At 50.2% G+C, this 26,465-nt stretch overlaps 11 protein-coding genes across 11 annotated transcripts; 6 read left to right on the top strand and 5 right to left on the bottom strand.

Moving 5' to 3' along the window:
* Nucleotides 1-276: 276 nt before the first annotated feature.
* CCOS01_13249 (MFS transporter) lies at nt 277-2,118 on the top strand (the record flags this gene model as incomplete). The annotated part of the gene is made up of 4 exons (XM_060461395.1): nt 277-457; nt 523-951; nt 1,004-1,274; nt 1,350-2,118. 4 exons carry the CDS (start codon nt 277-279, stop codon nt 2,116-2,118), a joined length of 1,650 nt encoding a protein of 549 aa, XP_060307823.1.
* A 552-nt stretch (nt 2,119-2,670) lies between these two features.
* CCOS01_13248 (glycosyltransferase family 2) lies at nt 2,671-3,635 on the bottom strand (the record flags this gene model as incomplete). Its single annotated transcript, XM_060461394.1, has 3 exons — nt 2,671-2,785; nt 2,840-3,271; nt 3,340-3,635. The coding sequence occupies 3 exons, from the start codon at nt 3,633-3,635 to the stop codon at nt 2,671-2,673; spliced, it is 843 nt and encodes a 280-aa protein (XP_060307822.1).
* Nucleotides 3,636-3,860: 225 nt separating this feature from the next.
* On the top strand, nt 3,861-5,842 carry CCOS01_13247 (uncharacterized protein; the record flags this gene model as incomplete). Its single annotated transcript, XM_060461393.1, has 3 exons — nt 3,861-4,613; nt 4,676-5,637; nt 5,701-5,842. The coding sequence occupies 3 exons, from the start codon at nt 3,861-3,863 to the stop codon at nt 5,840-5,842; spliced, it is 1,857 nt and encodes a 618-aa protein (XP_060307821.1).
* Nucleotides 5,843-6,807: 965 nt separating this feature from the next.
* Nucleotides 6,808-9,387, top strand: CCOS01_13246 (uncharacterized protein; the record flags this gene model as incomplete). The annotated part of the gene is made up of 3 exons (XM_060461392.1): nt 6,808-8,407; nt 8,588-8,651; nt 8,811-9,387. 3 exons carry the CDS (start codon nt 6,808-6,810, stop codon nt 9,385-9,387), a joined length of 2,241 nt encoding a protein of 746 aa, XP_060307820.1.
* Nucleotides 9,388-10,290: 903 nt separating this feature from the next.
* Nucleotides 10,291-10,893, bottom strand: CCOS01_13245 (glyoxalase/Bleomycin resistance protein/Dioxygenase; the record flags this gene model as incomplete). The annotated part of the gene is made up of 1 exon (XM_060461391.1): nt 10,291-10,893. One exon carries the CDS (start codon nt 10,891-10,893, stop codon nt 10,291-10,293), a length of 603 nt encoding a protein of 200 aa, XP_060307819.1.
* A 562-nt stretch (nt 10,894-11,455) lies between these two features.
* On the top strand, nt 11,456-12,084 carry CCOS01_13244 (uncharacterized protein; the record flags this gene model as incomplete). Its single annotated transcript, XM_060461390.1, has 3 exons — nt 11,456-11,645; nt 11,737-11,984; nt 12,046-12,084. The coding sequence occupies 3 exons, from the start codon at nt 11,456-11,458 to the stop codon at nt 12,082-12,084; spliced, it is 477 nt and encodes a 158-aa protein (XP_060307818.1).
* A 218-nt stretch (nt 12,085-12,302) lies between these two features.
* CCOS01_13243 (short chain dehydrogenase) lies at nt 12,303-13,304 on the bottom strand (the record flags this gene model as incomplete). Its single annotated transcript, XM_060461389.1, has 1 exon — nt 12,303-13,304. The coding sequence occupies one exon, from the start codon at nt 13,302-13,304 to the stop codon at nt 12,303-12,305; it is 1,002 nt and encodes a 333-aa protein (XP_060307817.1).
* Nucleotides 13,305-14,152: 848 nt separating this feature from the next.
* Nucleotides 14,153-16,048, top strand: CCOS01_13242 (uncharacterized protein; the record flags this gene model as incomplete). The annotated part of the gene is made up of 1 exon (XM_060461388.1): nt 14,153-16,048. The coding sequence occupies one exon, from the start codon at nt 14,153-14,155 to the stop codon at nt 16,046-16,048; it is 1,896 nt and encodes a 631-aa protein (XP_060307816.1).
* A 303-nt stretch (nt 16,049-16,351) lies between these two features.
* On the bottom strand, nt 16,352-18,124 carry CCOS01_13241 (L-amino-acid oxidase; the record flags this gene model as incomplete). Its single annotated transcript, XM_060461387.1, has 1 exon — nt 16,352-18,124. The coding sequence occupies one exon, from the start codon at nt 18,122-18,124 to the stop codon at nt 16,352-16,354; it is 1,773 nt and encodes a 590-aa protein (XP_060307815.1).
* A 1,212-nt stretch (nt 18,125-19,336) lies between these two features.
* Nucleotides 19,337-21,686, bottom strand: CCOS01_13240 (MFS drug transporter; the record flags this gene model as incomplete). The annotated part of the gene is made up of 9 exons (XM_060461386.1): nt 19,337-19,652; nt 19,717-19,770; nt 19,832-19,897; nt 19,955-20,312; nt 20,378-20,577; nt 20,637-20,812; nt 20,975-21,224; nt 21,278-21,411; nt 21,501-21,686. The coding sequence occupies 9 exons, from the start codon at nt 21,684-21,686 to the stop codon at nt 19,337-19,339; spliced, it is 1,740 nt and encodes a 579-aa protein (XP_060307814.1).
* A 1,189-nt stretch (nt 21,687-22,875) lies between these two features.
* CCOS01_13239 (cysteine synthase A) lies at nt 22,876-24,850 on the top strand (the record flags this gene model as incomplete). Its single annotated transcript, XM_060461385.1, has 7 exons — nt 22,876-23,068; nt 23,137-23,329; nt 23,405-23,528; nt 23,585-23,675; nt 23,742-23,802; nt 23,854-24,214; nt 24,278-24,850. 7 exons carry the CDS (start codon nt 22,876-22,878, stop codon nt 24,848-24,850), a joined length of 1,596 nt encoding a protein of 531 aa, XP_060307813.1.
* Nucleotides 24,851-26,465: the final 1,615 nt, after the last annotated feature.

Genomic DNA, 26,465 nt, shown 5'->3' with positions numbered 1-26,465 from the left:
TTGCATCATTCGGTCATCTGTCCACCTCACGTTCATAGGTCGAGACTGCCACAGTGCCAAGAGGGAACATCTTAGCCTGATTAGCATGGATCACACCGCCCGGCTATCCAACGAACCAGATTTTGTGCTCCAGACGGTCACCCCAACAAGTTCGTATTTATTGAGCAAGCAGATCTACTCCTCGACTCAAGAACTTACAATCACTGTTTCTCAAAATCTCAGAAAGTCCCGTTGGTCTTGACGACGACTCTTTCAGAAACCCTTCTCGACAAGAAAATGACGACCGATCCTACGAAGTCGTCTCCGCCCGTTGAAGCAACTGCGAATCAACTCGAGAACCAACAGAACGAGGGAGAGCAGCAGACTACGGCCCACATGCAAGGATGGGCTCTTGCTTCTCTGACCATTGCCTTCATGGCTATTTGCTTCGTTCTGGCACTGGATAATACTATCTTGGGTCCGTAAACACTCTCCCAACCACGATAAATGACCGAAACCTTGCCTAACATAATGCACAACAAGCGACCGCGATACCTCAGATCACAAGCGACTTCCACAGCCTAAACGATATCGGCTGGTATGGATCCTCTTATCTGATAGCTCAAATGGCAATGTTACCGACCTGCGGCCGACTTTATGCGTTTTACAACATAAAATGGGTGTACTGCACGTCCCTTGTCGTCTTCGAACTCGGCTCGGTCATCTCAGCCGTCGCGCCAAATTCAATAACCCTCATAGTGGGAAGAGCCATTTCTGGCGTAGGCGCTGCCGGGCTGGTGAGTGGGACTACCACTATACTGTCTTACTGCGTCCCCTTGAAGAAGCAGGCAAAGTTGTCACCGGTTATCTTGGGTCTGTACAGCACCGGATCGGCGATAGGGCCGCTTGTTGGTGGCGCCATAACTGATAGCAAGACTCTTACATGGCGATTCATCTTTTGGCTCAACCTCCGTAAGTTGACCGCCCGCTATTTTCTCAATAGCCCTCAGCTGACGGACTTTAGCCTTTGGAGCTGTCGGACTAGCTCTGATATGGTTCAGCTTGAGGAACCCTCCACCTGCTGTCAAGGAAGGATTGCCGTGGCAGGATAAGTTACGCCAACTCGACATGCTCGGCGCTATTATACTTCTCAGTGCAACATCATGTCTGAACCTGGCTTTACAGTGGGGAGGAATTGTTCATCCGTGGTCAGACCCGAAAGTCTTTGGCTGCCTCATCGGATTCGGCTTGCTGCTGCTTTGTTTCGTGGGTTTGCAAGCTCGGGGCAAAGAGACGTAAGTTACCAGTGTAAACCGGTCCAAGAGACCTTTGCTTTGCATCCGATTGCATACTGACGCTCACTACCTCAGCGCCACTGTTCCTCTCCGTATATTGCGGGGCCGAACCGTCGTGGCATCATGTGGGTTCATGATGCTCGTACAAGTGGCCATCGTGCTCAACTCATACTACTGGCCAATCTATTTCCAGTCCGTGAGAAATAATAGCGCCAGAGACTCAGGTATATTTTTATTGCCCATCATCGTGTCCAATAGTCTTGGCACAATCTGTGCTGGATGGATTTCGTCGCGGTTTGGACACTATGTTCCTTTAATGTGGATTGGTGCCCCAATTCAGGCTATCGGAGGCGGCCTCTACCAGCTTATAAATCCTCACAGTCCACGCGGTCAATGGATCGGAACCCAAATCGCATCCGGAGTCGGTTACGGCATGTGTAGCCAAATGCCAATCCTTGCTGTTCAGGTGGTCCTCAAGAAGGCAGATGTGCCAACGGGCCTCGTGATCATTATGTTCTTCCAGATGCTGGGCGGGGCTTTGGCTCCTAGTATCGGGCAGAATCTATTCACAGATGCATTACTACGGCGTCTTACTCGGGTTGAGGGAATCGATGCTGCGGCTGTGGTGGAAGTTGGTGCAGGGGAATTCAGGAAGATTGTCCCCCCGCAGGTCCTGGATGCTGTCGTTGAGGCGTTCAATTCTGCCTTGAAGAACGTTTTTTGGGTTGCTCTTGCTACCCCAGCCCTAGCTTGGTTGGTGAGCTGGGGCATGGAGTGGCGACAGATACCTGACACCAAGCGTCCGACTACTGAAGCCTCAGCCGAAGAAGTTCCGGAGAAGTAATTTCACAAGAATCCATAGCTCTGCGTCTTGTACTGAGCATCTTGCCCTAGTTCAGTCTAGACTCGGGATATGTGTCTGAAAGCCCCGTTGGCAAGTTGGGTACCCTGAGGATGGTCCGACGCATATATGCATGTAATAAAGAGTAATTTATAGAGAAGTACACATAAGCCGCCGACTTTTCATCTATGAAGGAAGAGTTCAATCGTGATTGCGGCGAAGAAATGAGATAATAGATCATTAAAAGGTAAGTCAACTTCTATTTACATCCTCATCGGCTTATTTCATCTCTTGAATGTCTGCTACTCTTGTTAACCAGCTATTGTTGTTCATCGTGAAGTAGACATAGATGTCCACGACAGGACCAAACAGATCCATAACGATGAATTCCCACCATTGACGGCCGCAGTAGGGGTACTTTTTGAGGAAGGATTTGTAAGACGAAACCCATCCGCCCCAGCCACCTATCACCCAAGCCAAGAATGCAAATCCATCGTGAATAGCCAGTCAGAAGGGTACTGCGTCATGGGAGGTGTTCGAAGATGGTTAATAAGCTCACGCAATCCAAGGTACTGTGCTCAGAGTCTGAAGCCAAGCCCATAGGTACATTAAGGCCAAAATTGGTCGAGCGAGCCGCTCGATCATCTTGAAAGTAGTGTATGGATGCCTCCTGACAATATTGAATCAGCCTAGAAACACTCGACGGGCCATTTGTCACGCTTACCGCATCAGTTTTGGGAGTCCTGGGTGGACGAAGATGTATCCGAGAAACGTACGAAAGTTTCCTCTGTCCCAACGAAGAATCCGCAAGGCAAACTTATGGTCCTCAGGAATATTGGTGGTGATCTCCGCTTCGGGAACGTTTTGAATGAAGACCTCCCATCCGCTATCGAACACCCAACCGGTCAGGACAACGTCATCCGCAGTGTTCACCAACTTATGGCCAATAATCTCGTGGGTGTAGGTATCAACAAAAGATGGATCTTGTAGGATAGAAGCGCGGATGAGTAGCGTTCGAGCGGACAAACACCAGCAGCCTCCGTCGGCAGCAAAGTGTACCTCGCGAGAACCCTTCCACTGGCATAGGTCATACGTCGAAGTGGCTTCCCATACCGTTATAACGTTTGGATCTTGGCGATCAGTACGGATCTCAGCACTGTCTTATTAATTAGCTCTCAACTACATTCTGGTTTCACTCTGATCGACTAGCGAGGGTTTTCAGACCTCTGTATGCCAGCAACTGCACCGACCTTGGCATTCTCAAAAGGTGCCAAGAGATATGGGAGCACACCTGCAGCCCGCCAGTACACGTCGTCGTCCACCAAGGCGAGGATACTACCTTGAGCAGCCTTGACACCCACAACCAGCTGCACTCGTTTGTTGGCTAATGGCGCACAGAGGATGACAATCTTGTCAGCATCCTCTTTGAGAGGCTCCAATAGTCGCACGATGCGGTCTCTATTTCGCTCAACTGTCACGATGATGACTTCTCGTGGCTTTGACTTCAGCCAGAGACGCATACATTCCGTAAATGTCGACTCAGTATCGATTGTCGGAACTATGATGCTGACATCCGCCGGACTGTAGCTCGGCTCCTTGGGTAAGGGTGCAGGTTTGTACTTGCTGGAATAATAAGAAATGACTGCTTTGTCGTAGACACTCCACGCCCTGCGTTAGGAATTGGTTATTTCCCTGAATTAGCGTTTGAGGGAGCGCGGACATTTACCACAAATCGCCAAGAGCCAATGCCATCTCGACGTCACCTACGATTGAGCTTGAGTCAAAACAAAGAAACTTGTCACGGCTTTTACTGTTGCAGGAGCGTGAAGGAGCTCCCAAGATATCCGCTTGTCGACCTTGATGAAGCAGTCGAGGACCTCCTTAACAACATCGGTCACTTCTCCCTCAACCGAGAAGAGTATTCTGAGCTTAGTCGCAAGGCTCATGCTTTGGTTGGACCCAACAGTATCGGTCGTAAGCTTTACAATCAGCTGCGTATCAAGGCCGAGGATCCGACAGTCGAGAGTTGGATCGCTGAGCCCTTGTTGAAGGCACTGCACAACAAGCGTAGATATCCTTTGGCCCCATACAGCAATTTTCTCGGCACCCACTTTGATAGCACCACCACGCACTCTCAAGCTGAGCGAGCGGCTGCGCTCACCAGGGCAGTATGCGAGTTCAAACGTGATCGCGACAACGGCAACCTGGAGCCTGACTACCTAGGGGAGAAGGCGAATTGCGGCAATTCCCTGTTGTGGTTGTTCAACGCCTTAAGGGAGCCAAATTTAGGCTGCGATAAGATGTTGAAGTACCCGGGCAACGAGTACGTAGCTGTTCTTCGGAGAGGTCACCTCTTCAAAGTTGTCCTGCAGCAGGGAGATGACATCGTGTCGCATCAACATCTAAGGGCAGTATTTGGGGCTATCCTAGGCCTGACCCTTGAGGAGAAGAGATGGACGGGCATGCTGACCACGGACAATCGTGACAAATGGGCTACGGTAGGCACATGCGTTCATCACATCCGACATCTCTATCGACGAGCTAACTTAGATATCTACAGAATCGACGGGAGTTGCTTTCGTACGACGAGAGAAATACGTCATATCTCGACACGATAGAGAAGTCCGTCTTTGTCCTGTGCCTGGATGACAGCACCCCAGTGACGCGTGAGGAGCGCATCCGCTATGGATATCTCGGAGACTCCTTCAACCGTTGGCACGACAAGAGCTTCCAGATCTTGGTCACTGCTAATGGTCGCTCTGGAAGCATATTTGAACATTCAATGATTGACTTTATGACAATCTCGCAACTCTCTAAGCGCCTGCAGAATGCGATCGACACTCTTGGGCACGATGACGACGATATGGACCAAAGGAGCCAGGGCATTCACACCGCCAGCCTTGAGGAGGTCCCTCTGTTCACAACTGCAGAGATCGAGGGCCAGATCGAGACGCTCCGCGAGAAATACTCAGCTGTCACGAGTGTGAAGCAATACACACCACACCTCATCACTTCTTTTGGAAAATCGATTTTCCTCGAACATTCAGCACATATCAAAGCGACAGTCGACCTGACGATTCAGCTGGCAAGCCGTCTGTACTTTGGCTATCTCCCTGCTAGCTGGGAAACGGTTTCGACAGCGCATTTTTACCTCGGCCGCCCGGAAATTGTGCAGGTGGTTCTGAAATCAGTCGTCGAATTCTGCAATGCTGCGTTGGACAGCACTGTGCCGCGCGCTGAGGCAAGGAACAAGCTGCTACATGCGGCAAGAGAGTGCAATGCGCAAATTGTTAAAGGCAGTGAAGGCCGCAACTACTTCCGACTCATGGACGTGCTTGAGATGATGAGTGAGGAGCAGGAGCCCAACGATGTCCCAGAGCTCTTCTCTGATCCAGTATGGAAGAGGAGCGGTCCACGACTGATCATGCAGACGATGATCGAGACTAAGCTGGCTGAAGATCCTGGTTACACGATGGAGGACCCGGATAATGTGTGGATGAATTACACGGTGAACGATGACTCGTAAGTATCACATTCTTCCATTTCTTATCCTCAAAAGCAGCTCATTTCTAACTTCATCTCAAGTGTGGAGGTTTGTTTTGTCAGTCCAAGGAAGGGTGCGGAAAGATTTCAGGCTGCCTTGGATCGCGCATCAGACATCGTCAAGAGCATCATCCAAGCAAGGTGGCGGGAGAACTTCAGCCTGATTTTTGGATATAGATCGTAATCATGATGTTCTTGTACAAAATGAACCATGGTACTCTTCGATCCCATCTTCCTTTAATGTATCTGACTTTCTCTGCCTTCGCGGGGCAGATGTAATAATGTGCAAGATGTTTGATACTAAGATGCTTAGCCCTAAGAGACAATGCTATTGGCGCCGCAACCCCACTGCCGCCGACAGAGTCATTTAGGAGTAAGGCAAATAGAATCATGCTTCTAAGTACTAGATTATTATTTCAAGTGTGTATGCGTTAAGGTTTTCAGGTCATAAGGTCTCCCCCCCCCCCCCCCTCTGCTTCCATGTCCCATTTCCTGTTCTCATACTGCAACATCAATAGGCACGAAAAGCCGAAGTTGCAGGATAAATGCCCTGTGACCGGCCTGGTTGACTCAGCATCAGACGACGTACTATCGAGAATAGCCTTCGTGCTGTCGGGTATTGACATCCAAGCAAGAAAACCACTTCTGATGCCGAAAGTTTCGAGAGAAAATGTCCTGATGATAATGGGAACCCCAATGCAAGTGTTATTTCGACATAGTCCCATTGTCCCCGTTTTACCTACTTTAAATAAATACATGTGAGGTATTCTCAATGACGGCCATGGAAACATACAACGATTTGGGTCTGCTGATACTTGTATACTTCTACATCGATCCACACTAGAAAACTTTGGCGAGGGCCTTCCTCGAGGTTATATTGAATGGAATCACACCATATGCTGAGAATGCTTGGTTCGAGCTACTAATAAATTGTACCAAACATGTATCTTTCCGTTCCCGTTACCCCGCGTTTAAGTTGCAGGATGCAGCATTGGCGCCGTGTGGAGATTCTGCCGGCCTGCCGGTGCTCCACTTTGAACCGGTTACCAACAGATTCTTCATGTTGTTCTTCGTTTCTCAACCGCCCTTCCACATACCTAGCCATCTTCGCGTGGCTTATACTATTTATTTCCGCTTTATGTTTGAGCCATGGCTTGCAAGGCATGCCGCGCGAAGAAAATCAAGTGCGACCGCGTCCGACCCGTCTGCCAAAACTGCAGACAACGAGCCAGTCACTGTTCATACGCCGGCGAGCGACGGGTACGTCGCTGGACGGAAGCCGACGCTGACAACAGACGTCTTTCCACCTCTCAGAATGACCAAAGCCCGAGTGTCATCGACCTGGGCCAGCGTTTCTTGCCGAGACAGCCCGATGCCGGCGCCGCTGCGTGCCATGTTGAACAAGGGCTGTGCGTCCAGTCTACCACCGGCTCAACACACCGCATGCCGGATGGAACGGCGCAGAATGACGCCGCATCAGACTTTCTGGACTGGAGCGTCACCATCGCCGCTCCTGCCGCTCAGTCTGACTGGCAAGCCATGGATTCCAACTCCATGGCTAGCCTCTTTGCTCAGATGGCCCGCGACAGCGAGGTCATCCTCCAAACTCCAGCCGACTCCACCTCTACCCTAGGTGAAAGTCTACTTGATAAAATCCTCGACAGCGATGAGGACTTGGAGAGCCTTAAAGACACCAGCCCGGCCTTGTGGGGCCGAACCACCGACGGCGACGAATACACCGGCCCCTCCTCCGGCATCTCCACCGTTTCCGACCTCGGTCTGAAATGGATTCGAGAGAAAGTACCCGACTCAGATCTCCTTTGTGAAACAGTTCAGGACATACGAAACGCCATCCTTAGCCATATTCGCCAGCCGAAGTGCATCACGCAAGACTTGCCACTCGCGCTATCAACACCTCATCGGATTCTAGACATTTCTCGGCCGCAGCTGCTTGAGTATATCGATGCCTATTTCACGCAGGTTCAAGTTGTCTTCCCCATCCTAGACCGGAATACCTTTCACGCTCAGCTGGCTGAAATGGGAGATGGTTCTGATGTTGTTCAAAAGCCGTCTTGGTTGGCGCTGTTGAATGTCGTGGTAGCTTCCGGGCTCCGAGCCTCACTCTCCGATGAAACTTCTGAGGCATTTCGAACATCTGTTTCTGAAGCCTGGGGATACTTCCGGTCAGCTCTATCCTACGAGTCCCAGATCGTTCACGGCGCCACCGACCTAATAGCTGTGCAAGCAGTGGCTTTGATGGCCATCTTTGCACAAGGGCTGTCCAGTCCACAGAGGCTCGAATTTACTCTCTCCTCGGTCGCTTTACGGTTAGCCCAGAGCATTGGACTCAACTGCGCCCCTCCTCCCGAATGGAGTCTCTCTGATGTTGAGAAGAGAGAGCGCAGTCGTGTCTTCTGGGCAGTCTACTGTCTGGACAAGTCAATTGCCTTACGCTGTGGTCGACCTGCGGTCATATGCGACGAAGAAATTAGTTGTACTTTCCCGCGAGGAATCGACTTGGCCCGTCCGGGTTCAGCAACCAACGTCACAGAGACAGGCGAAGGAGAGTTAGACGTCGACTTTTTCCGATACTTCACAAAGCTTGCGCGTATCGGTGGTGACATATCCCGGTCCTTGTATTCTGCGAGCGCTCTCTTCATGCCAATATCTCGGCTAGTGCCAGCATTGAATCGCCTGCTGCAGGATTTAGAGAGCTGGCTGAAATCTATTCCTATTAAGGTCCGGCCTGGTAGGCCACTTGGTAAAATCCTCGGGAGACAGGGGGGATCACGGGTACAAATCCTTGTTCTACATTCATCCTACTACTACGCGTTGTGCTCCATTCTTCGACGTGGATCACCCATGTTCAATCAAGGAAAACGTGATGCGGAACGCCTTATCGATAGAAAGTCTCATATATCGCACATAGAGGCTGCAAGGTCCATTGTCTTGCTCACGAAGCACCTGGACATCGAGAGCTTCACTCCGGCATGGTATGTCTCACACTCTTCTATATCTTTACCGGAATCTGGTTGTTGGACGATCCATAAACCCCCACACAGCTTCGGCTGTTTTCGCAGTTACGACAGATAACTCGCTCCACTACTCTCTTACAGATGATTCACTATTTCTAACCTCTCACATGCTGGAAGGCTCGTCTTCTATTATCCATTCACAGCCTTGACTACAATCTTCGTCCATGTGGTGTCCAACCCATATGATAGCCGTAACCAGAGCGACATAGCCCTCATGGAAACAGTCGTTGGATTCTTTGGTCGCCTCGAATATGTCACATCCGGCGAAGCTGCCTTTACAAAGACAACAGAATTTGCCCGACAGGCCCGGAGAGTTGTCGACAGTTACAAGAACAAGGGCGATAGCCGGAATAACCAAAACACAACGAGCTATGATGATCTCATGACATCTATGGAAATGTCCCTGCAGGGTGATGCCTCTATGCAGGGTAGGTCAGCAGAGGTGACGGGTGTCTACGCACGCAATCCAATCACTGCTAGCCAAGACGTCAGTGCATCCAACATCACGGGCACTAGTTTGCCTCCCCAGCACGAACCTTCGCGAATGGAAACCGTTAGCGAAGAGGACCACCCTGTGTCTGGCGTCGCGAGCGTTCGAGAGATAGAAATTTCGCAGAATGGCCATACGATTTACTCCGACCTCGCTGGTTTTACGGTACCCAACATGGAAGACTCAATCCAAGTCCAGTGGTAGTCTACCTCTCAGGATCACCAACGGTTCCATGACCCAGACTCTTGTTCTGTTCGAGCAATCAGTGATTATCCATTAATGTATAATTAAAGTTGGCAAAAAATTTGAAGGCATGAGGCTTGTTTTTCTACAGGATGAGGTGAGGAAAATTATTTTACTGGGCATGCGTATCACTGAAATGAAACGTCGATGGTTAATTCCCCTATTTCACAGGCGAAAGATCCCATGTGAATGAAGTAGTTGATCGTAAGTTGAATGAGCTTTTTTGATGGCTGCTAGCAATAATAACGCCTCAAGTGATGCCTCTTCCTAGCATTAATTACCTGGTTCATTGCATGCACCATCAGAAAACGCTCTTAGGAACTTTAGTTAATAGAGGCCATGGTTGCCCCAATCAAGCCACTACGAAAACGATTTTCTCGTAGATTGAGCAAATAGAAATTGTTAGTATACACGTCAGCAGGGGCAGCTGTTCAGCTAGTACGGAGTCAATTAATGATATGACTACGTATAGATTATATACAGAAAAAGTAGGAATTAGGTAAAGCCCACGATTCTAAACGAGGTAGGTATTAAGTAGTTCGTTTCTAAGTACCTTCACCGCTTTCTAATTCCACCCTTTCTACCGACTACCCAGAATCCAACAGAAGCTTTGTCAAATGAACCCAAAATGCGACACTTCAACTTACTCGGGCTCGGAAACCAGGGCCGAACCCGGATCAAGGGTACGTAATAACATGGAGTTCTGGACCCGACAGTCCAATAGCCTCACAGCCAAGGCCGAAGCCGAGCCCGGGATGTTGTACTCTCAGTCTTGCAGTAACCCCAAGCTAAACTCCTTGTGACAATTGTGACTACTACTATACAACAAGTACGAACAGTCTCATCGGCTAAGTCAAAATAATATCACATGCTCGAAAAGTCCGGCAATCCGCGCGGGCCAATCTCGCGCCGCTTCTTCAACACTTTTTCGTCCCCTCCAGCGCGCAGGGCCCCAATCATCTCGTCGGCATCAAAGTCTACACCAATCGGGTTCTCGGTAAAGGCGTCGCTCATCATGAACGCAGTGGCCTCGTCGACCGTATCAAAGTTATCGACCTGCGTTTCCAGCATGTTGCCATCCGGGTCTTTGTAGTAGATGCTAGTCGTAGGGCCATGGTTGACACACCAGACGGGTTCGATGCCCCGGATCCTACGGTGGCGGTAGGCGAGCAGCAGAGCCTCCAGAGTATCAAAAGAGAAGGCGATGTGCTCAAGGCCGCAGCTCGCCGGGTTTTTGATCGCCGTTCCTGGAACCCCGATCAAAGCGATACGGTGGTGCTCGTTGTCGTAGGTGATGAATGATATCAACTCATTGCCATAGGTGACGCTGCCCCCGAGGAACGTGGTGTAAAAGTCAACCATGCGGGGGAGGTTGCCGGTTCGTAGTACAACGTGGGCGAGGCCCGATGGACTCTTGACCTTGCCAACTGGAGCATCGTAGTCGAGAACCTTGCAAATTTCTGACATGCTTTCTTTCCAATTCTGACCAGTCTTCTTCTAAGTTCAGCTTTGGAGTACTTTGTAGGTTGATGACGATCGTGCTTTTGGGCGTGCAGCTATTGCGGTAGATAATTGTGTTGAGCAAAAGTTCATGTAAGTGAAAGATTGAAGCAGGAAAGTTGACGACATTTGTTTCCCCTCGTTTCTAAGGCACTTTGAGGAAATGTAGGCGATAGCACCAGCTGACCGACTACCTTGGTCGAGACTAACGTCTCAATCCTTTGATGGTCTCCTTCAGAACTCAACCCGAGCCCGATCCCGAAGAGACGAAAAGGCGACGAAAAGCGAATGGGCAAACGCGTCTTCGCGTTTTCCTAAAACGCGACGTACCGTCGAGCCACAGGTGTGTGATCTGACGCTGACAGTATTTCTCTCTTATCTCCAGCTCGCCATGCTATATCCACGAATAAGAATTTACTTACTTCGAAGCTTGTTACACCACACCTTCTCTCTTCGAGATTTACTTGGCCACATTGTCATACTACTCTGTCATGATATCAATCACTTTTCGAACAAATCCTGACAAAAAATGAGCTACGTCACGAATGCCACCGACTGGTTGTCTGATTCTATCACTTACCAGGCCAAAAGCCTCATCGCTACTTTCTATGAGCTCGCGGATTCCAAAGTTGAGGATGCAGGAGATCGACTAGCCACCGAGGTATTCTCGAATCAAGCAACCTTCATCAGTCCTAGCGGGACATTTAATGGAACTGCAGGTAAGATAAGTCTTCCCCCGCGGTGATCTAATTAATTGAAGGGCGTCTTTTTCTATGCTGACCAAAGCCCTATGCGTGCTATGCTCAACAGAAATATCAAAATGCAGAGAGGGTGCATGGTCCTCAGTGACGTCAAGGAGGCACAGTATCTCGAAAGGGTTTGCGGCAACCCAACGCATGGGCACGAGCAGTAAGACTGAACTGGTCTTGCTTGGATCGGTCCATATGGAGTTGGTGAACGGGAAGAGCTTCGACTCGCCGTTTGCTGCTCACATTATCATGGGCTCCTCAACTCAGCGCTTAACCGAGCCTCGTATCGACTTTCTTGAGGTGTTTTCTGTGAGTGATCAATTCTCTGATAGGCACTTCATTGGCCACATATTGATGCATTTCCTGGTAGGAAAAATCACCGCCAGCGGCGATTCTGAGTACGGAATAGGTATTCTGGTCATTGGGAGCTCTGCAGCAGGAGATTTGAGATACATCATTGATGTAGCGGGCAGACTGGGTTAATATATCGTCAACGTTGATAGCAAAAGACTTTCTGCCAAAGTACTTGTTAAGTTCACCCCTTCATTATGATTGCACGCCATACAGAGACAGATTGACAGGTGCTCTTCCATAAGCGCCGCCTGCTTGAGAATTACATGTCTTATTTCACTGTTTTCTCAACTCTCCAGCTCTTTGCTCACGCATGATAGCCATCATGACTTGGTCTTTAGCCCACCTCGGTAAGAAGCTAGAGCTGGCTTGCTGCAGCGCATGGCCCCAATATCCAACAACTATCCCATGCCCACGACCGGTACGTGCCAGGGCGGCTCGGGCCATAGTCTGTGAATCGGGCGTAAATAGCGACGGAGCCTCCTTCAAGTGCGAAACATTCGTAACTCGACCTATCCGGACACCTAGCAACTCCACATTGCTACTATCATCGTCAAGTTTCAGCTCAAGACCCACGGCACGTGTCATAGTCATGAGGAACTGCTTGCTAGCGCTGTAAGACGCTAGTAGAGGGAATCCCTCGTCTGCCATGGAGCTAATGTTCATCACCAGGGCCGGCGCGTTCTGGCGGAGAACCGGTAGAAGCACTCTTGTAAGATGAAGTGGGAAGAGCGCATTCAGGCTGATGTTGCTGGCGATCCTGTCCGTTGAGCAGTCGACGAGAGGCGAGAAGACCGGGTTGGTGGGACCGCCTCCCGCATTGTTGATGACTAGAGTAAGATGTAAATCACGAAGTTCCGCTTGTATTGATGCAAAATCCGGGTGAGTCTGTGATGAATCGACGGGTTGAAGTGGCCGCTCAACCCCATTGTAGTTTACACCTGGCACGGCACTCGCGTCTGCCACCAGTATGCGGAAAGACCTTGCGGGGTATCTTTCTCGGAACTCAGACGCAACGATCGTAAGTTTAGCATGGTTTCGTCCATGAAGTACGACATTGAACCCTTGTGTCGCCAATTCAGATGCAAAAGCGCGGCCAATGCCGTCCGAAGCACCCGTCACAAGGGCCCAGGGCGCATCCCCGTTCGGAGAGATGTGCGCATAGATGCGGAGTCTCGAAGGAAGGGTGTAGATGGAAATCCAGTTCACTGCTTTAAGGCCGGCAAGACTGAGAGTCAAGAGACCAACGATATATATGATAGTTTGAATGTACGCCATTGAGTGTGCGGGGGAGTTCGGTTCGTGAGGTGTAAGATGTGACGTGATAGTGTCAACATGCACGGACAAGATTTTTGTGGAGTATGAGTCCGTGTCGCTTACCCCACCTGAATCTACGAAAGTAAAGAAGACAACATTACATGCCATAGACCGGGGAAAATCATTCGCCGCGTACCGCGCGACATACGCCACTCCCTTCAATCCTTCAGCGTATCTGGTTTGATCACGCACTTCTACAATGAGGTAGCAGGGGTGATGCCCTTGCAGGAGCTAGCAGTGATAGCTACGGTAAAGAGTGAGTTGTGCCTGCGAGATCCTAGCACTCCGTGTAAGCTCGGCTTTAGTACGGTGTGCAATGAGATCCTGACTACGCCATCCGGGTACGAACGCATCGGAGAAAGCCCCGGTAATACTTCCCATGGTGATATCCTGCGTGGAGAATACATGTAGTTCTCTGCAGCGCTGAGAGACGAGAGCAAGGTACCACTTTTGCACCAACTCTTGGCGGATCCCTGTCCGTTTCTGCAGCTCTCAAGGTGAAGTTGACTCCATGTGGACTCATTATGGGGCCTCGAAAAAAAAGAATGCACCGAGCTACTTCGTCTATGATAACTTGGCAGAAGAGGGGAGGCGGGGGCGCAGGCCCGGTTCTCGGGCGATCACCTACGGCAAGTACTCGAGGCATGAGATTAGCCAAATTGTCGTCCTCGGGCATACCTTGTATGTTTGGTGATTGAGCGTGGCCTTGGCTTTCGTTAAATAATCATCCCCTCTGTGGGCGATATCACTCTCTGAGCTTAGTTGTGTACCTAATCAACTTTCTACATCTGTTGGTTGTAACGATGAAAATGCAAATGATCCGAGTATGGATTTTGATGGCATTGCCATTAGCCATATCGCAGATCACATCCACTGGCTTAACTCTTCTTTTGAACGGAATCCCATACTTCATCAGCCCCCACATCGCTGCAACTCTCTCGCTCCAATCTGGTGTCCCTAAAGATGTCGAGGAAATCCTGGATTTTGTTCCGGTCGCGGTCTTGCCAGCTGCGAGCCGGGGGGATAATGTGTCCCAAATTTTCACCGCTTGGGAGGAGACTGACGACGTATTTCAATCCGGATTCATGCGGCTGCTCCTCAATCAGACAAACAACTCGGACACATCGATAGCTCAAGACATTCAAACTACCAATGAGATACCTTCGGCAGTGGTCAGCTTTACAACGAGGTCTAACGTGCCGAAGGGCCCTTACTTTCTGCGCAAAGGCACCGGAGATCTACATCAAGCGTACCGTCTTTACGATGATACTGCCGGTGCCTTCACCGAAGCCTTGCTAGACAACAATGATGGCACTTTTCAAGTCTTGTCAGCAAAGATTCCCGGTTCAGCTACGTTCACCATCGGCGTGCCTTCACGATTATACTACGAGCCTTCAAATATCAAGCCACTGGCTGGTGTCCGCATTGCCGTTAAAGACATCTTCTCGCTGGCCGGAGTTAAACAGTCAAATGGGAACCGCGCATGGTATCATTTATACCCGGCCAATAACGTCACGGGAACAGCCATCTCGAGACTCATCGAAGCCGGCGCCATCGTCGTAGGTACGCAGAAGTTGTCCCAGTTTGCAACGAGCGAAGTTGCTACTGTGGACTGGGTTGACTACCACAGTCCTTTCAATCCGAGAGGAGATGGCTATCAGGACCCATCCTCTTCGAGCTCGGGCGCAGGTGCTTCTGTTGCTACTTATGGTTGGCTCGACGCTGCCGTCGGAACTGATACAGGGGGCAGCATCCGTAGCCCTGCAGGCGTCAATGGCGTCTTTGGCAATAGAGCATCGCACGGAGCTGTGAGTGCCGATCACATCATGCCGCTATCTGAGCCTCTGGATACTGTTGGCTTCCTTGCCCGAGACCCAAAGCTGTGGGATAAACTTCAGGCTGTCACATATGGCTCGAACTACACTTCTCTGGCGGAATTGAAGCCGAAGTATCCGACCAAGATCATGACGGTGTCGTATCCCAACTCCAGCACTGAGGCAGGTTTACTTTTAAACAACTTCGCGACCGCATTGGCTAAGTTTGTGGGTGGGAATGTGAGCGCTCTGAACGTGGCTCAGCGCTGGGACACGCGCGAAACGAACCCCAACGCCAAACTCAACTTCACCCAGACTTTCAACATCACTTACCCAGTTCTGACTGGGAAGGGTCAAGACGGTGCGGTGGTCCAGCCATTCTTTGCAGATTATGCCAAACAATTTGACGGTCGTCAGCCGTTTGTAAACCCATCCCCACTGGCACGATGGGCTTGGGCTGCCAACTACTCCTGGGATGAGGCCATGCAGAACAAGACAATGTTCATGAACTGGTTCAATGATCATATCCTGCCTCCGGTCAACGACACCCTGCAATGCTCATCCGGGTTCATTCTATATGCTGGCAAGACTGGGACGCAGTCTCCGAGGAACCGATACGACATAGCGCCACCAGCGCCATTCGCTGGCTTCTCAGCGGCCCGAATGTCTGTCTTTTCCGGATGCCCTGACTTGATATACCCAGTGGGTGAGGTGTCCAGCTTCAGCACCCTCACCGGTCATAGTGAGAAGCTGCCGGTGGCGGTAGGCATACTTGCGGCGAGGGGCTGTGATGGACTTTTGAGTAGGCTAGCGATCGATCTGGTGAGCGAAGGCATATTGAAAGTGCCGGAGGTTGGTGGTAGTCTTAGCGGTGGCCCAATTCTTATGTAGATGAATTGCACATATGCTATCTTATTTCCAATTGCGATCCAGATTTGCTCCAGCAAGACAATGGCTTGGTAGATTGAAGACTCGAGGACGAGAAAGCGGTTCACATAAATGGTTTTAAAAGCGTCGCTTGTTGCAATGGTTTTTGAGTGAAATCTCATTACGTCGGCAAGATTCGACGGGTCTTGCACTGCTATCTGGACTATCTCAAGTTATCGCCACCGGCTCTTCTCTCATAGACATTCCTTCAACAAATAACTTTTATCCACAAACCCTTAAATCTTTCTACATTCAGGCGACTATATTCTACTCCATATCAATCCATCGTCCCATCCACCGTTGGTTCAGCTGCTTAGCTTCATCGACTAAACCAATCTCAAGCAATAGTTGAACGGCACCACGAACGGCAGAGTAAAGAGAGGAGCTGATCCACGCATGTGTGGGAGCCGTATGCTCACCGAGTACAATAACATTCGACTCAGTCTGATGGTATGCCGGGATGTACAACGCATGCTGAGCCACGTCTGGGCGTGTCCAAGCAGTGGCAATGAATGGCTCGTCCAGCCAGCACAAACGCTCATAGACGCCTGTGTATAGCTCTCGAACTTGCTCGCCATGTAAAGAAGCAATAGCGTCGAGGACCATACCAACGTGTTGTTCCTCGCTGAGACTGGCGAAACGGCTGCTCCAATCGCCTCCACGATAGTGCAGAATGAGACCTGGGCGCCCCGACTCGTTATGCCCGTACACTGGGTAGTAGAGAGCTCCAACAGCTGCGTCAGGAGGCGTTGAGTAACCACCAAATATGGGACGGTCACCTTTCTCCCAGAAACGTTCGCTAAAGAGCAATCCAACTTTGCAGGCGTCTTTAAAGCGGAGGCCGCGCTCAGCCATCGCCCGCGACAGCGTGGGCGAGAAAGACGGAAGGCGCATCATTCGCGTCATGGTGAAAGGCACTGCGAGCATTGTATAGTCGTAGGTTTTGCTCTGTTGAGGGCCTGGCTTTGTCTGGGTTCTGTTGGAATCAACGTCGACCCAAGAGACCTTTGTGCCTGTGACCATGTTCTGACCACCTTTGACAGCCTCAATCGCCCGGACCTGACGGTTCAGAATGAGGCGGTCTTGGACGTGTGGTAGGAAAGCATCAGAGAAGCGGCTAAAGCCGCCATCGACACATCGCCACTCTGTCTCGCCCAAGGTGCCCTTGCTGCCATCCTGTGCCAAGTTCGAGTTGTGATGCATCTCGTCCCAGAAGACGTCGTAATCAGTAGCACCGTGAATGGCGTCCGCTACCTCGGCGCTCGCGTTCCAAACATTGCGCATCATGCTTTGCTGACTAACATCGTCGAGTCCTCTCTTCATAGCGCGCCCGTGTACTCTCCATACGTCTCTTTGGATCTCTCTGAGTGTTTCTTCGTTAAGAAGAATCTCGCTCATCTTCGCTTTGACGTCCTTGTACTCCTGTGTATTCATTGGTGCTGGCTTGCCAAGGCTCGAATTTGCAGCAATATCGGCACGAGTAGGAATGCTGCCATCGGGATGTCTGCCAGTGCCCAACGCTAGCAACTCATGAGGCGAGTGTTGGATCCAGGGGATAAAGCTGATGTTCAGGTCGGTGTGACTGTCTTCGTTCATCTCATTGAGCCAATCTGCGAGCTGGAACGTCATGGCATGATCAGAGTACTCGAGGGTCGCATTGTCACTCTTGTACTTGATCTTGTATGGAAGACGCATAGGGCCCATTTCTGCCCATTCTTGGGTGTTTCCGACGTATATAGTCCGCAAGCGTCCACCGATCTGGTGACTAGCCTCGAGTATCTCCCAGTTGTGCACACCAACACTATCGAGCATAAGGGCCGTGGCTAGGCCCGTGATACCCGCTCCGATGATGGCGACGGTGGTGTTCTTGGCTTGCTCGGCATCTTGAAGGCCAGAAGTGGCATTGATGGCGGCTACTTCCTCAAACCAAGCGCCCAGAGCGTCAAAGTCCTTTAGCAGTGGTCTTTGGGAGTCGGCGGCTGCAAGGCTTGAGCCGGCATACAGGGCAGCCAGCACGACTGAGCTTGTATGAAGGATCATCTTGGGGAGGGTGAGCTGATAGATAGAGAATTGTGATGTTTGCGTGTAAACAATATCTGTCACTCTGGGGAGCCTAGCGACTTGGAAGGGCAACAATGATGAATCTTGAGATCCGGAATCGGAACTCGATTGCTTATATTCCTATCACTGTGATGTGGGACTGAATCCATCTACAAACCTCTCATCACGCATGTTGACACGTACTTAGGACTGGTGACAATGATTGAAAAGTTTTGCCCGTATAGCTGCAACCTGAATTCTAAGTTACCTCCGAGTCCCAGTCGGAAATTCACTGTGACTGAGTGATTAAAATTGTTGCATGCAGTCAGGTAGTTGTCGAGTCCAAGGAGGGGATAGTTGGAGACGAACCTTGATGTCACGATCTTGCCTACTTTCGGGACCCTGGAAATTAGAGTACGGATGTATACTTACAGACTAGGTACTTGCATTGGCCCACTCCGGCGTTCCAACGGCTGGGGCTATGTTGCATTGCATATTCCCATACTTCACGTAAGGGAAATGCTCGGGTTCGGGTTGCATTGTAGAAACACCTCGCCGCCTCGGACAGTCGGGCCACTTCGGAGATACCATATGGCGTGTATTTAGATGACCTTGGCACCCCGGGAAGATTTAGGTTTGTGGTCCGCGGAGTGCATTAGTCTGATGGAGTACATGGCGGCTAGAATGCTTATCAATCTAATCATACATCAACAAGGATCTTGTGTCAGCAGCTTTGGGCACAGTGAAGATTTCTGGGTCTTTTTGCGGTCACCAATCAAGGACAGGCGTTGCCGCATCAGCATTGGGTTTACTGTTACATGATGTAGGTAGCAGACGGTGGGATATGGCCTCATGTTCAGCCATGGTGTCACTGAACGCTAGGATTCTGCTTCCAGTCAACCCTTATCAAACCATGTAGACACAAAGCACTTTGGCAGATTTATTTGATTTCCAAGTCAAGCTCGATCGAGTGCTACTAGTGAGCTTCGTCACAATCCGACCAAGCGCTTTCAGTCAATGTAATTCCAAAAATCAAGTCAGTCAGCTTCCAGAAAGCGCTGAATTTGCCCTGTCGAGTAAAAGAAGCTGAGCCGACTCCGGCCTGCCCCGCAAGTTTTTACCAACCTCCTATCGCTGGAGGCTTTCTTTCGGATTGCCCTAGAGATGCCCTGGTTGGAGACGTAGCACACTCTTCGCCAGCCTCACCAATAATCATGGGGACTTTTCTGCGTTCCCTTTGAGTTGCGCTTGATGGCCCTCCTCTTTTAATTTGTGGTCGTCAGGGCGGGCCAAATCAATGTGTGGCATCAAGACCCATGCGACGAAGAAACCTGCTGCTGCCAAGCCAGAACCAAGCTCAAAAATGACCTTGAACGATCGTTGATACGCAGGGGCGAGAACGTCGCGAATACGTTGCGCGTCTTCGTCGGAAAGTGACGATAAGTATTGCTGTGGGTTGCTGAGAAGGGAGTCTCGTCGTTCTGCACTTAGATCCAGGCCATTGACAGAGTTCTTGACAATGTTGTTTCTTGGGAATGTTAGTACATCGCTCGATAGAGCGAGTCGTGAATGCCTCTGGGAAGCTGACTTACAAAATTGTGCCGCAAATGGCAAGTCCGAATGTAGCCCCCAAGTTCCTAACAAAGCTGTGTCACTAGCGTAAGTCGCACTGTCACATTTTCAGTCCAGAGCCAAGAGATGACAAACTTGCGGAAGGATGTGACAACGGCCATGTCCTTTCTTGGGACGCCCGCTTGGATGGCTACCAGGGCACTGTCGACGTCCGCATCAGTAAACAACACGGTCATCGGGCGAAATCTAGATGCTTACGGCTGAAGAGTATTTCCCACACCCACGCCAATGAGCAGGGAATAGCCGATCTGCTTTCCTAGGCCGGAAGTTTCGTTGAGAGTGGACATGAGACCCAGACCGACCGACCAGCAGAGCCAGCCGAACAAGATGCACTCGCGGTAACGTCCCACCCAGTGGACGATGAGTCCAGAGAGAGTACTACTCGCGGTCTGAACCAGGGTGATGGGAAGAAGCATCACACCAGACCTAGTGGCCCCATAGTTGTAGACGAGCTGATAGAAAGTGGGAATGTAGTAGACCTGAACGACAAAGTTCCAGCCGTTTATGGCCATTGTAATGCATGCACCAATGGTCATTCGGGCGCGGAAGATGTCCACTATGTAAGTACGAAGGATATAGGTTAGTTCTATAAGCGTAAGCAAGGGAGACGTGGGATCTTACGAGGCACGAGCGGGTATTTTGGTCCCTTCCACTGCCACAAAACAAAGATGACGCAGATGAAGGCGCCAACGATTAGGGTAGTGAGGACGGCTGCAGAGGCCCAGGGGTACTCGCCACCGCCCCAGGTTAAACCAAGCATCAAGCTCGTGGTGCCAGCCAATGCAAGAAAGATGCCTACGAAGTCAATGGCTCGTGTCTTTCTAAGTTGAGATGCATTTGGTCAGCTTGTGCGGGGTGGGTTAACAAGAAGACAACTAACACTTTCCAGTCCCCTTCGACCTTTCTGAGGGGCATGAAGAATAGTGCGCATCCCGCAGATAGCGCCGTTAGGGGCAGATTCAGACGGAAGATCCAGCGCCATGAGTCGCCCCCCTTGGAGGATAGAGTGCCGCCGATGACCGGGCCTATTCCGTTGGCCAATGCAGTGACGGCGCCCTGGAGAAGCCAAGATGTTAGCAGAACAGGGGCTGTTGCAGGGGATGGGGGTGTGAGTATTCATCTACCCGGCGAGAAAAGAATATCTGATCAAATCTGATACTCTGGCAGGGAATAGAGTCTAGGGTGGAGTTGTAAAAGTGACCGGCTGGAGAAACTTACCAAAATACCCTGATATTTCCCCCTCTCACGAAGAGGCACTACATCGCTAACGATCATCTGTGCAACTGTCATGAGTCCGCCACCGCCAAGACCCGTAAAACAGCGGAAAACAATCAGCTGTGTAGCTGTCTGGGCCAGGGAGGATGCAAGAGACCCAAGGCCAAAGATGGCCAGCCCGACCATTAGAATGACCTTACGCGACCATATGTCCGACAGACGGCCGTACAAGAGTTGCCCGACTGTGGATGTGCTATGCAGACGTATCGATCAGGAAGAGTCGTCATCAGCCGAAACAAAACGTACATGAAATAGCCATTAGCGAGCCAGGATAGCTGTTGTCCTGCATGGAGGTAATTGCCAACAATAGACAGGCTAGCTGCCAAGGTGGTCTGGTCCATCAGTGCTACGAGATCCACGCTGGCGCATGCTAGAAAAATCTGTCCTTGTGAGTGTGTGTCATTTCATCACATCGGGGGGGTAAAATCAAGATTGCAATCTGAACGTCCTTTGAGGCGGGGTGACTTACCGTGATGACCTTAACTTTGGACACATAATTTGTCTGTTCATTGAACATGTGTTTCTCTGCTCTCTTGTCTGTGGGCGTCGGCGATTCCAGCGCCGTATCTGGCGTATGGGAGCTTTCGGGGTTGCTGGCATTGATGTCCGCAGCCTCCTGAGCGGTGCGGTTCGCTGAGTTGGTGCTCTTAAACATTGTTAGAAAAGATAGTTGGTAAGTTGCGCGGATCTGGGGGAAAGATGCTTCAAAAATTCGTATCTATTCATCCATTGACTATCTGGCTACCTGTGTCTGTAGCGATATCTTGGAGCAAATTATAGCCCGGAGATTTCCTGGAGACCAACGTCAAACTCTTTCGAAAGCTTCAAATGACGTGGCAGGACATTCTGAACCTCTTGGCAGATCGTTTTGTTGCTTGGCAGTAAAGCACTCCGCACCCGTACGCGCAGCATTGCGAATTCAGTGGCCAGGGTCAGTGGAGCAGGAAAGTGTTTGGTAATGACGTTGCGCTGGAATTGCCGGGTTTTCCTTTTTTGAGTTTGGTAGAGATCTTTACCGCTGTTCATCGGTCTTGTTGCCATTAACAGTTTAATAGATTGTGCTTGCTCCACACGCCATCCGCCGTCACAGTCTGGATACCTACTGCGATGTGGTCTTCACTGACAGGTATGTCGCTCGATGCCAGGTCTTTACCTTATAGGTCCACACCCCCAAGACTTTAATAGTTCCATGGGACGGGCCTTCAAGGTTACATGACGCAGATCATCACGCAGAACAAGCAATGTCAGGTCGCACTCGGACAAAAGAGGATCCCTTCGGTGTTATCGGACCTGGCCGTCACAACGTCTATAGGTTATAGGGGAATGTGGGGCGTCAATTCGCGACCGGGGTATGCATTTCGCGATCCCTTCGTTGACAATATCATCGTGTAAGTATGGGAAGCTTCAACATGAACCTCTCATAGCTAAGCTGACTTCCTGTCAGTTGAGTCATGACTGACCCAGTGAGCCATTTGTTTGGTGTGATCGATTTCTGACGGCGAAAATCACTCGTGAGTTCTTGTGCCCCCTGCCGCGTCCGATGGAGAGGTGTAGAGTGTAGGCGTGATGTAATATCGCCAGGCTCGGAAGCGGTCGAATGGTTCAGACAGATCGTTCATTGGTGTATTTGAGTTTTTGGTCCAGCCATGAATATGCGAGAATATCAAGGCTCGCTGCTTTAGTTGAGTACATAGAACAGTCTGCCCTGAAATATAACATCATTCCGACTGGAGCACCAAGTTCATCGGTTATCATTCCTACAGTTAAACGTTTCCCCAGCTACACATTTCCTAACAGAAACTTCTCACACATTAGTTACTTCTTTTTGCAACAACAATCTCGAGATGCAGCCACGAAACAATCTCAACGTTTATAAGGGCCCTGACTCTGTTAAGGACTATTTCAATCCTGACAGGGCACCACCACTGCCTCTTGTGGAGCTTCCCAACTCCCTCAATCCTTACCGAAAAGATGGCGTCCGCATCTACGCCAAAATGATGACTATGCACCCAGCAAACAATGTCAAATCTATGCCAGGTAATCAAGTCGAGAAGACCTTCTTACAAAAGACAAAATCAGAGGTGCTGATATATGATTCGACGAAGCTCTCAATCTACTGGAGCATGGAATTGCGCCCGATAAGACCAAGACGGTAGTTGAGTACAGCTCTGGGTCAACAGTCATTTCCATGGCTTTGATGTCTCGCGTTCTTTACGACTTGGGAGATGTTCACGCTTTCCTAAGCAATAAGACGACAGCAGCGAAGTTGAAATTGATGCAATTCTTTGGTCTTAACATGTAAGTTGAGCTGATCTGGCTAAGTGACATCCTTTTCTGTGCACCATGATGATGCTCAACATGGCTCTGTCACAGTACTTTATTCGGCGGTCCGTCGCAACCCGAACCGAACGACGAGCGTGGCGGCATTCGAGCAGCGTACCGCTGGGCCCAGGAATCTGAATCCGTGCTCAACCCGGACCAGTATAACAACGATCTGGTGAGATTTCTGCCTAAAGTCACGGATTTTTTACAGTTGCTAATCAAGTCTTCTAGAACTGGCAATCTCACATGCGATGGACAGGTCCGCAGATTCTGGAACAACTCCCAGAAATAAGCCTCATTTGCGCAGGAATGGGAACTTCTGGTACACCCAATCTACAAAAGCTTTGAGATTCCTTCAACGTCACAAGACTAAAACTATGGTATCCAGGCACAATGTCAGGCTTAGGGAGCTTCTTCAAGGAGAAGAACCCATCTGTGTTCCGTTTGGGGTAAGGAATCCAATGCGCCCGCTTCATAGTGCCTTCTAACAGCATTCACAGCGTGTGCACTGCCGCAGGCGACAGAGTTCCAGGACCACGGTCCCTGGCTCTCCTAGCTCCGGTCAACTTTCCCTGGAAGTCAGCTGTGGATCATATCGAGGAGGTTGCATCTCACCCCTCATACTCGCTTTCGTTGGAACTTTGCCGGAACGGCATTGTTTGCGGCCCCTCCTCCGGATTTAATCTCCAAGGACTTTATCAGTTCATTGAGAAAAGAAAGAAGGAAGGGACCTTGAGTGAGCTTGCAGGGGAAGACGGCCAGATTCACTGCGTCACTTTGTGTTGCGACCTCCCGTACCAATACATGGATGAGTATTTTGCCAAGCTGGAAGCTGAGCAGTTCCCTCCGATCAGAAACTCGGTATGCATATGTTCTTCATCATACCCGCGGTATGCTACATCCTGCTAATCCAGCAACGCCTAGGAATTGAGTGATGTTGACTTGTACCGCTATGACTCGGCCTGGGAAAAGGATCCACTAATGGCCCTAAACGACTTTTACCGTCTGGACAAGGTTCTCACCAGAGATCTCCTTTTCTTCTTGTCCAAGAGACGTTCTGATGAGCGGCAAGGCTGGGAAAGAATCATAGCTCCGTCGCCAGACACTATCGTGGTTGACTTGCGCCAACCCGAGGACTTCGACCAGTTCAGTCTCCCCGGATCTGTAAACTTCCCTCTTATTCAGTCAGGCACTCCGAGCCCCTTCACAGATCCAAAAGTGTTGGCATCGCTTTGGCGAGAGCTTGAGGCCAAGCTTAGCTCTGAGAACGAAGACATCTGCTCTCAGCTTCGGGGCAAGCTTTCGCTCATCATTTGCTATGATGGGGACTCCGCCCGCGTTGCCACCAGTGTTCTCCGCGCGAAAGGATACGCTGCAGACAGTATGAACGGCGGGATCCGGGCCATGCGGAAGGTGGGCTTGCAGTTGGAGGATCCCTGCGGGAAGCCCAACTTTCCAGCTCGCCATGGGCAGTCTGTGGGATCTGTTTCCCACTAGGTACATGTACTCAAGAGGATAGATTGGAGGCTACATGCAACACCAGTAGTATATCGTTAGATTGTTTTAGTGAACACCTGTATCAGGTTTCTGTGCCGTTTCCTTGCCTGCATTTGCTATGGGTGCCTCTCACTTGAGAGACGGTACATCGTACATCCTTGGTCACCAAGTATGGAGATGTACGCGTACATGTCCAGATCCGACTTCCCCTCCATTCAATGGACGACCTTGCCAGATTGTGAACGAGGTAGTAAGTAAGCTTATTTCGTAAGAGAGTTGGAAAGCGTATGTCACGAAGTCACCAAGGTTACTTCGGTTAAAAGGCTGAGGCGCACGCTAAGGGCTACCAAGGCTTTTTCAAATGTATGCCAATACGGCGGCGCATGCTTCTTCTTGATGCAGACGTGGAGTATCCGAAGACCCGGAGGGTTACAGCGTGGGGATCGCGTATGCGGTACCCATGAACCATGCTCGTCCAATCTTATCACGTCGAAGTACCTTACATGCATCTTATCAATCAATCAATCTGATTACACGCCTGTCAATGGCCGTCTGCTTCCTCGTTGACAACCTAACCTAACAGAGCAGACAGCTGCGAGCTCTGCTCGGCCGAGCGATTTTTGCTCGGCAACCGAGCTATCTCCTGACGAAAAGTGAGCAGATGTCACATTTGCCTGCCATTTTCATTCCAATGTTGTCGTTCCACGGAGAAGGATTATACGAGCCATACGCCTGCGCCCTGTTTGTTGGCAGTGAATGCATCTGCCTGCACCATGAATCGTTGAAATGGTTGAGCATTTTCAAAGCGATCGAATCTCTCAACGTCAGCCAGTGGCATACAAAATGTCACTGGTTGGGTACAATGACACGAGCTGAAGGCCCGGGTGGGATACTTTTTGGCCCCACAAAAGGTGCAACTTGTGCACTCAACGCAACTTCGGTAATCAACTTAACCATCGGCTCAGTCAAACCCCAAAGGTTCGCCCTTAATTAACTCAACTTCAAGTTCAAACTTGATCAACTGATGCGGCCGCATGGATTCAGGCATTTTTTTTAAGAAAAAAAAATCTAAGAGAAGAATCATTCGTCTTTGTATAAGGCGAACTACGCTTACAGCGCCTTCTGATCTTCCACGTATGATAACTTGATCAATCGCCTTGGATAATTATTAAAACCTGCTCTTGATGTACCTGAGCTCGAGGCGAAAGCTGCGTTGGATATGTCTAATGCAGCGCTGTGGATAGCCCTGCAGCTCGGAAATGTACCAGTCTGTGGTCGTCACACACTGGGTGCGAGATTCGTCCCTACCTTACCTTACCCTACCTTGGTGTAAACCCTACCCGCCTTCGCAATGGTGAACCCAATCTGGTGACCTCACGTCAACTCGAAAGTCATTTTGTATCACTTTCCCAAGATTCATCGCTCGTAGGCCTACTACATGTTGGAAATTCTTGAAAACTCCAGTCTATATCATCATTTTCATGTAAATAGCATATGGAGGTACCTGAGCAGCTAGCGTTGAGAACGAGAGCAGCTTGAACAAATCGTAGCATATTTGTGTCATGTTAGAAACTCACAGTCACTTTAAGACAAGAATATCTCGTGAAGAAGGTGA

This window comes from Colletotrichum costaricense (genome assembly GCF_030867565.1).
Source record: "Colletotrichum costaricense strain IMI 309622 chromosome Unknown Scaffold_17.1, whole genome shotgun sequence".
Classification (NCBI taxonomy): domain Eukaryota; kingdom Fungi; phylum Ascomycota; class Sordariomycetes; order Glomerellales; family Glomerellaceae; genus Colletotrichum; species Colletotrichum costaricense.
This window is presented reverse-complemented; position numbering and strand designations above follow the sequence as displayed.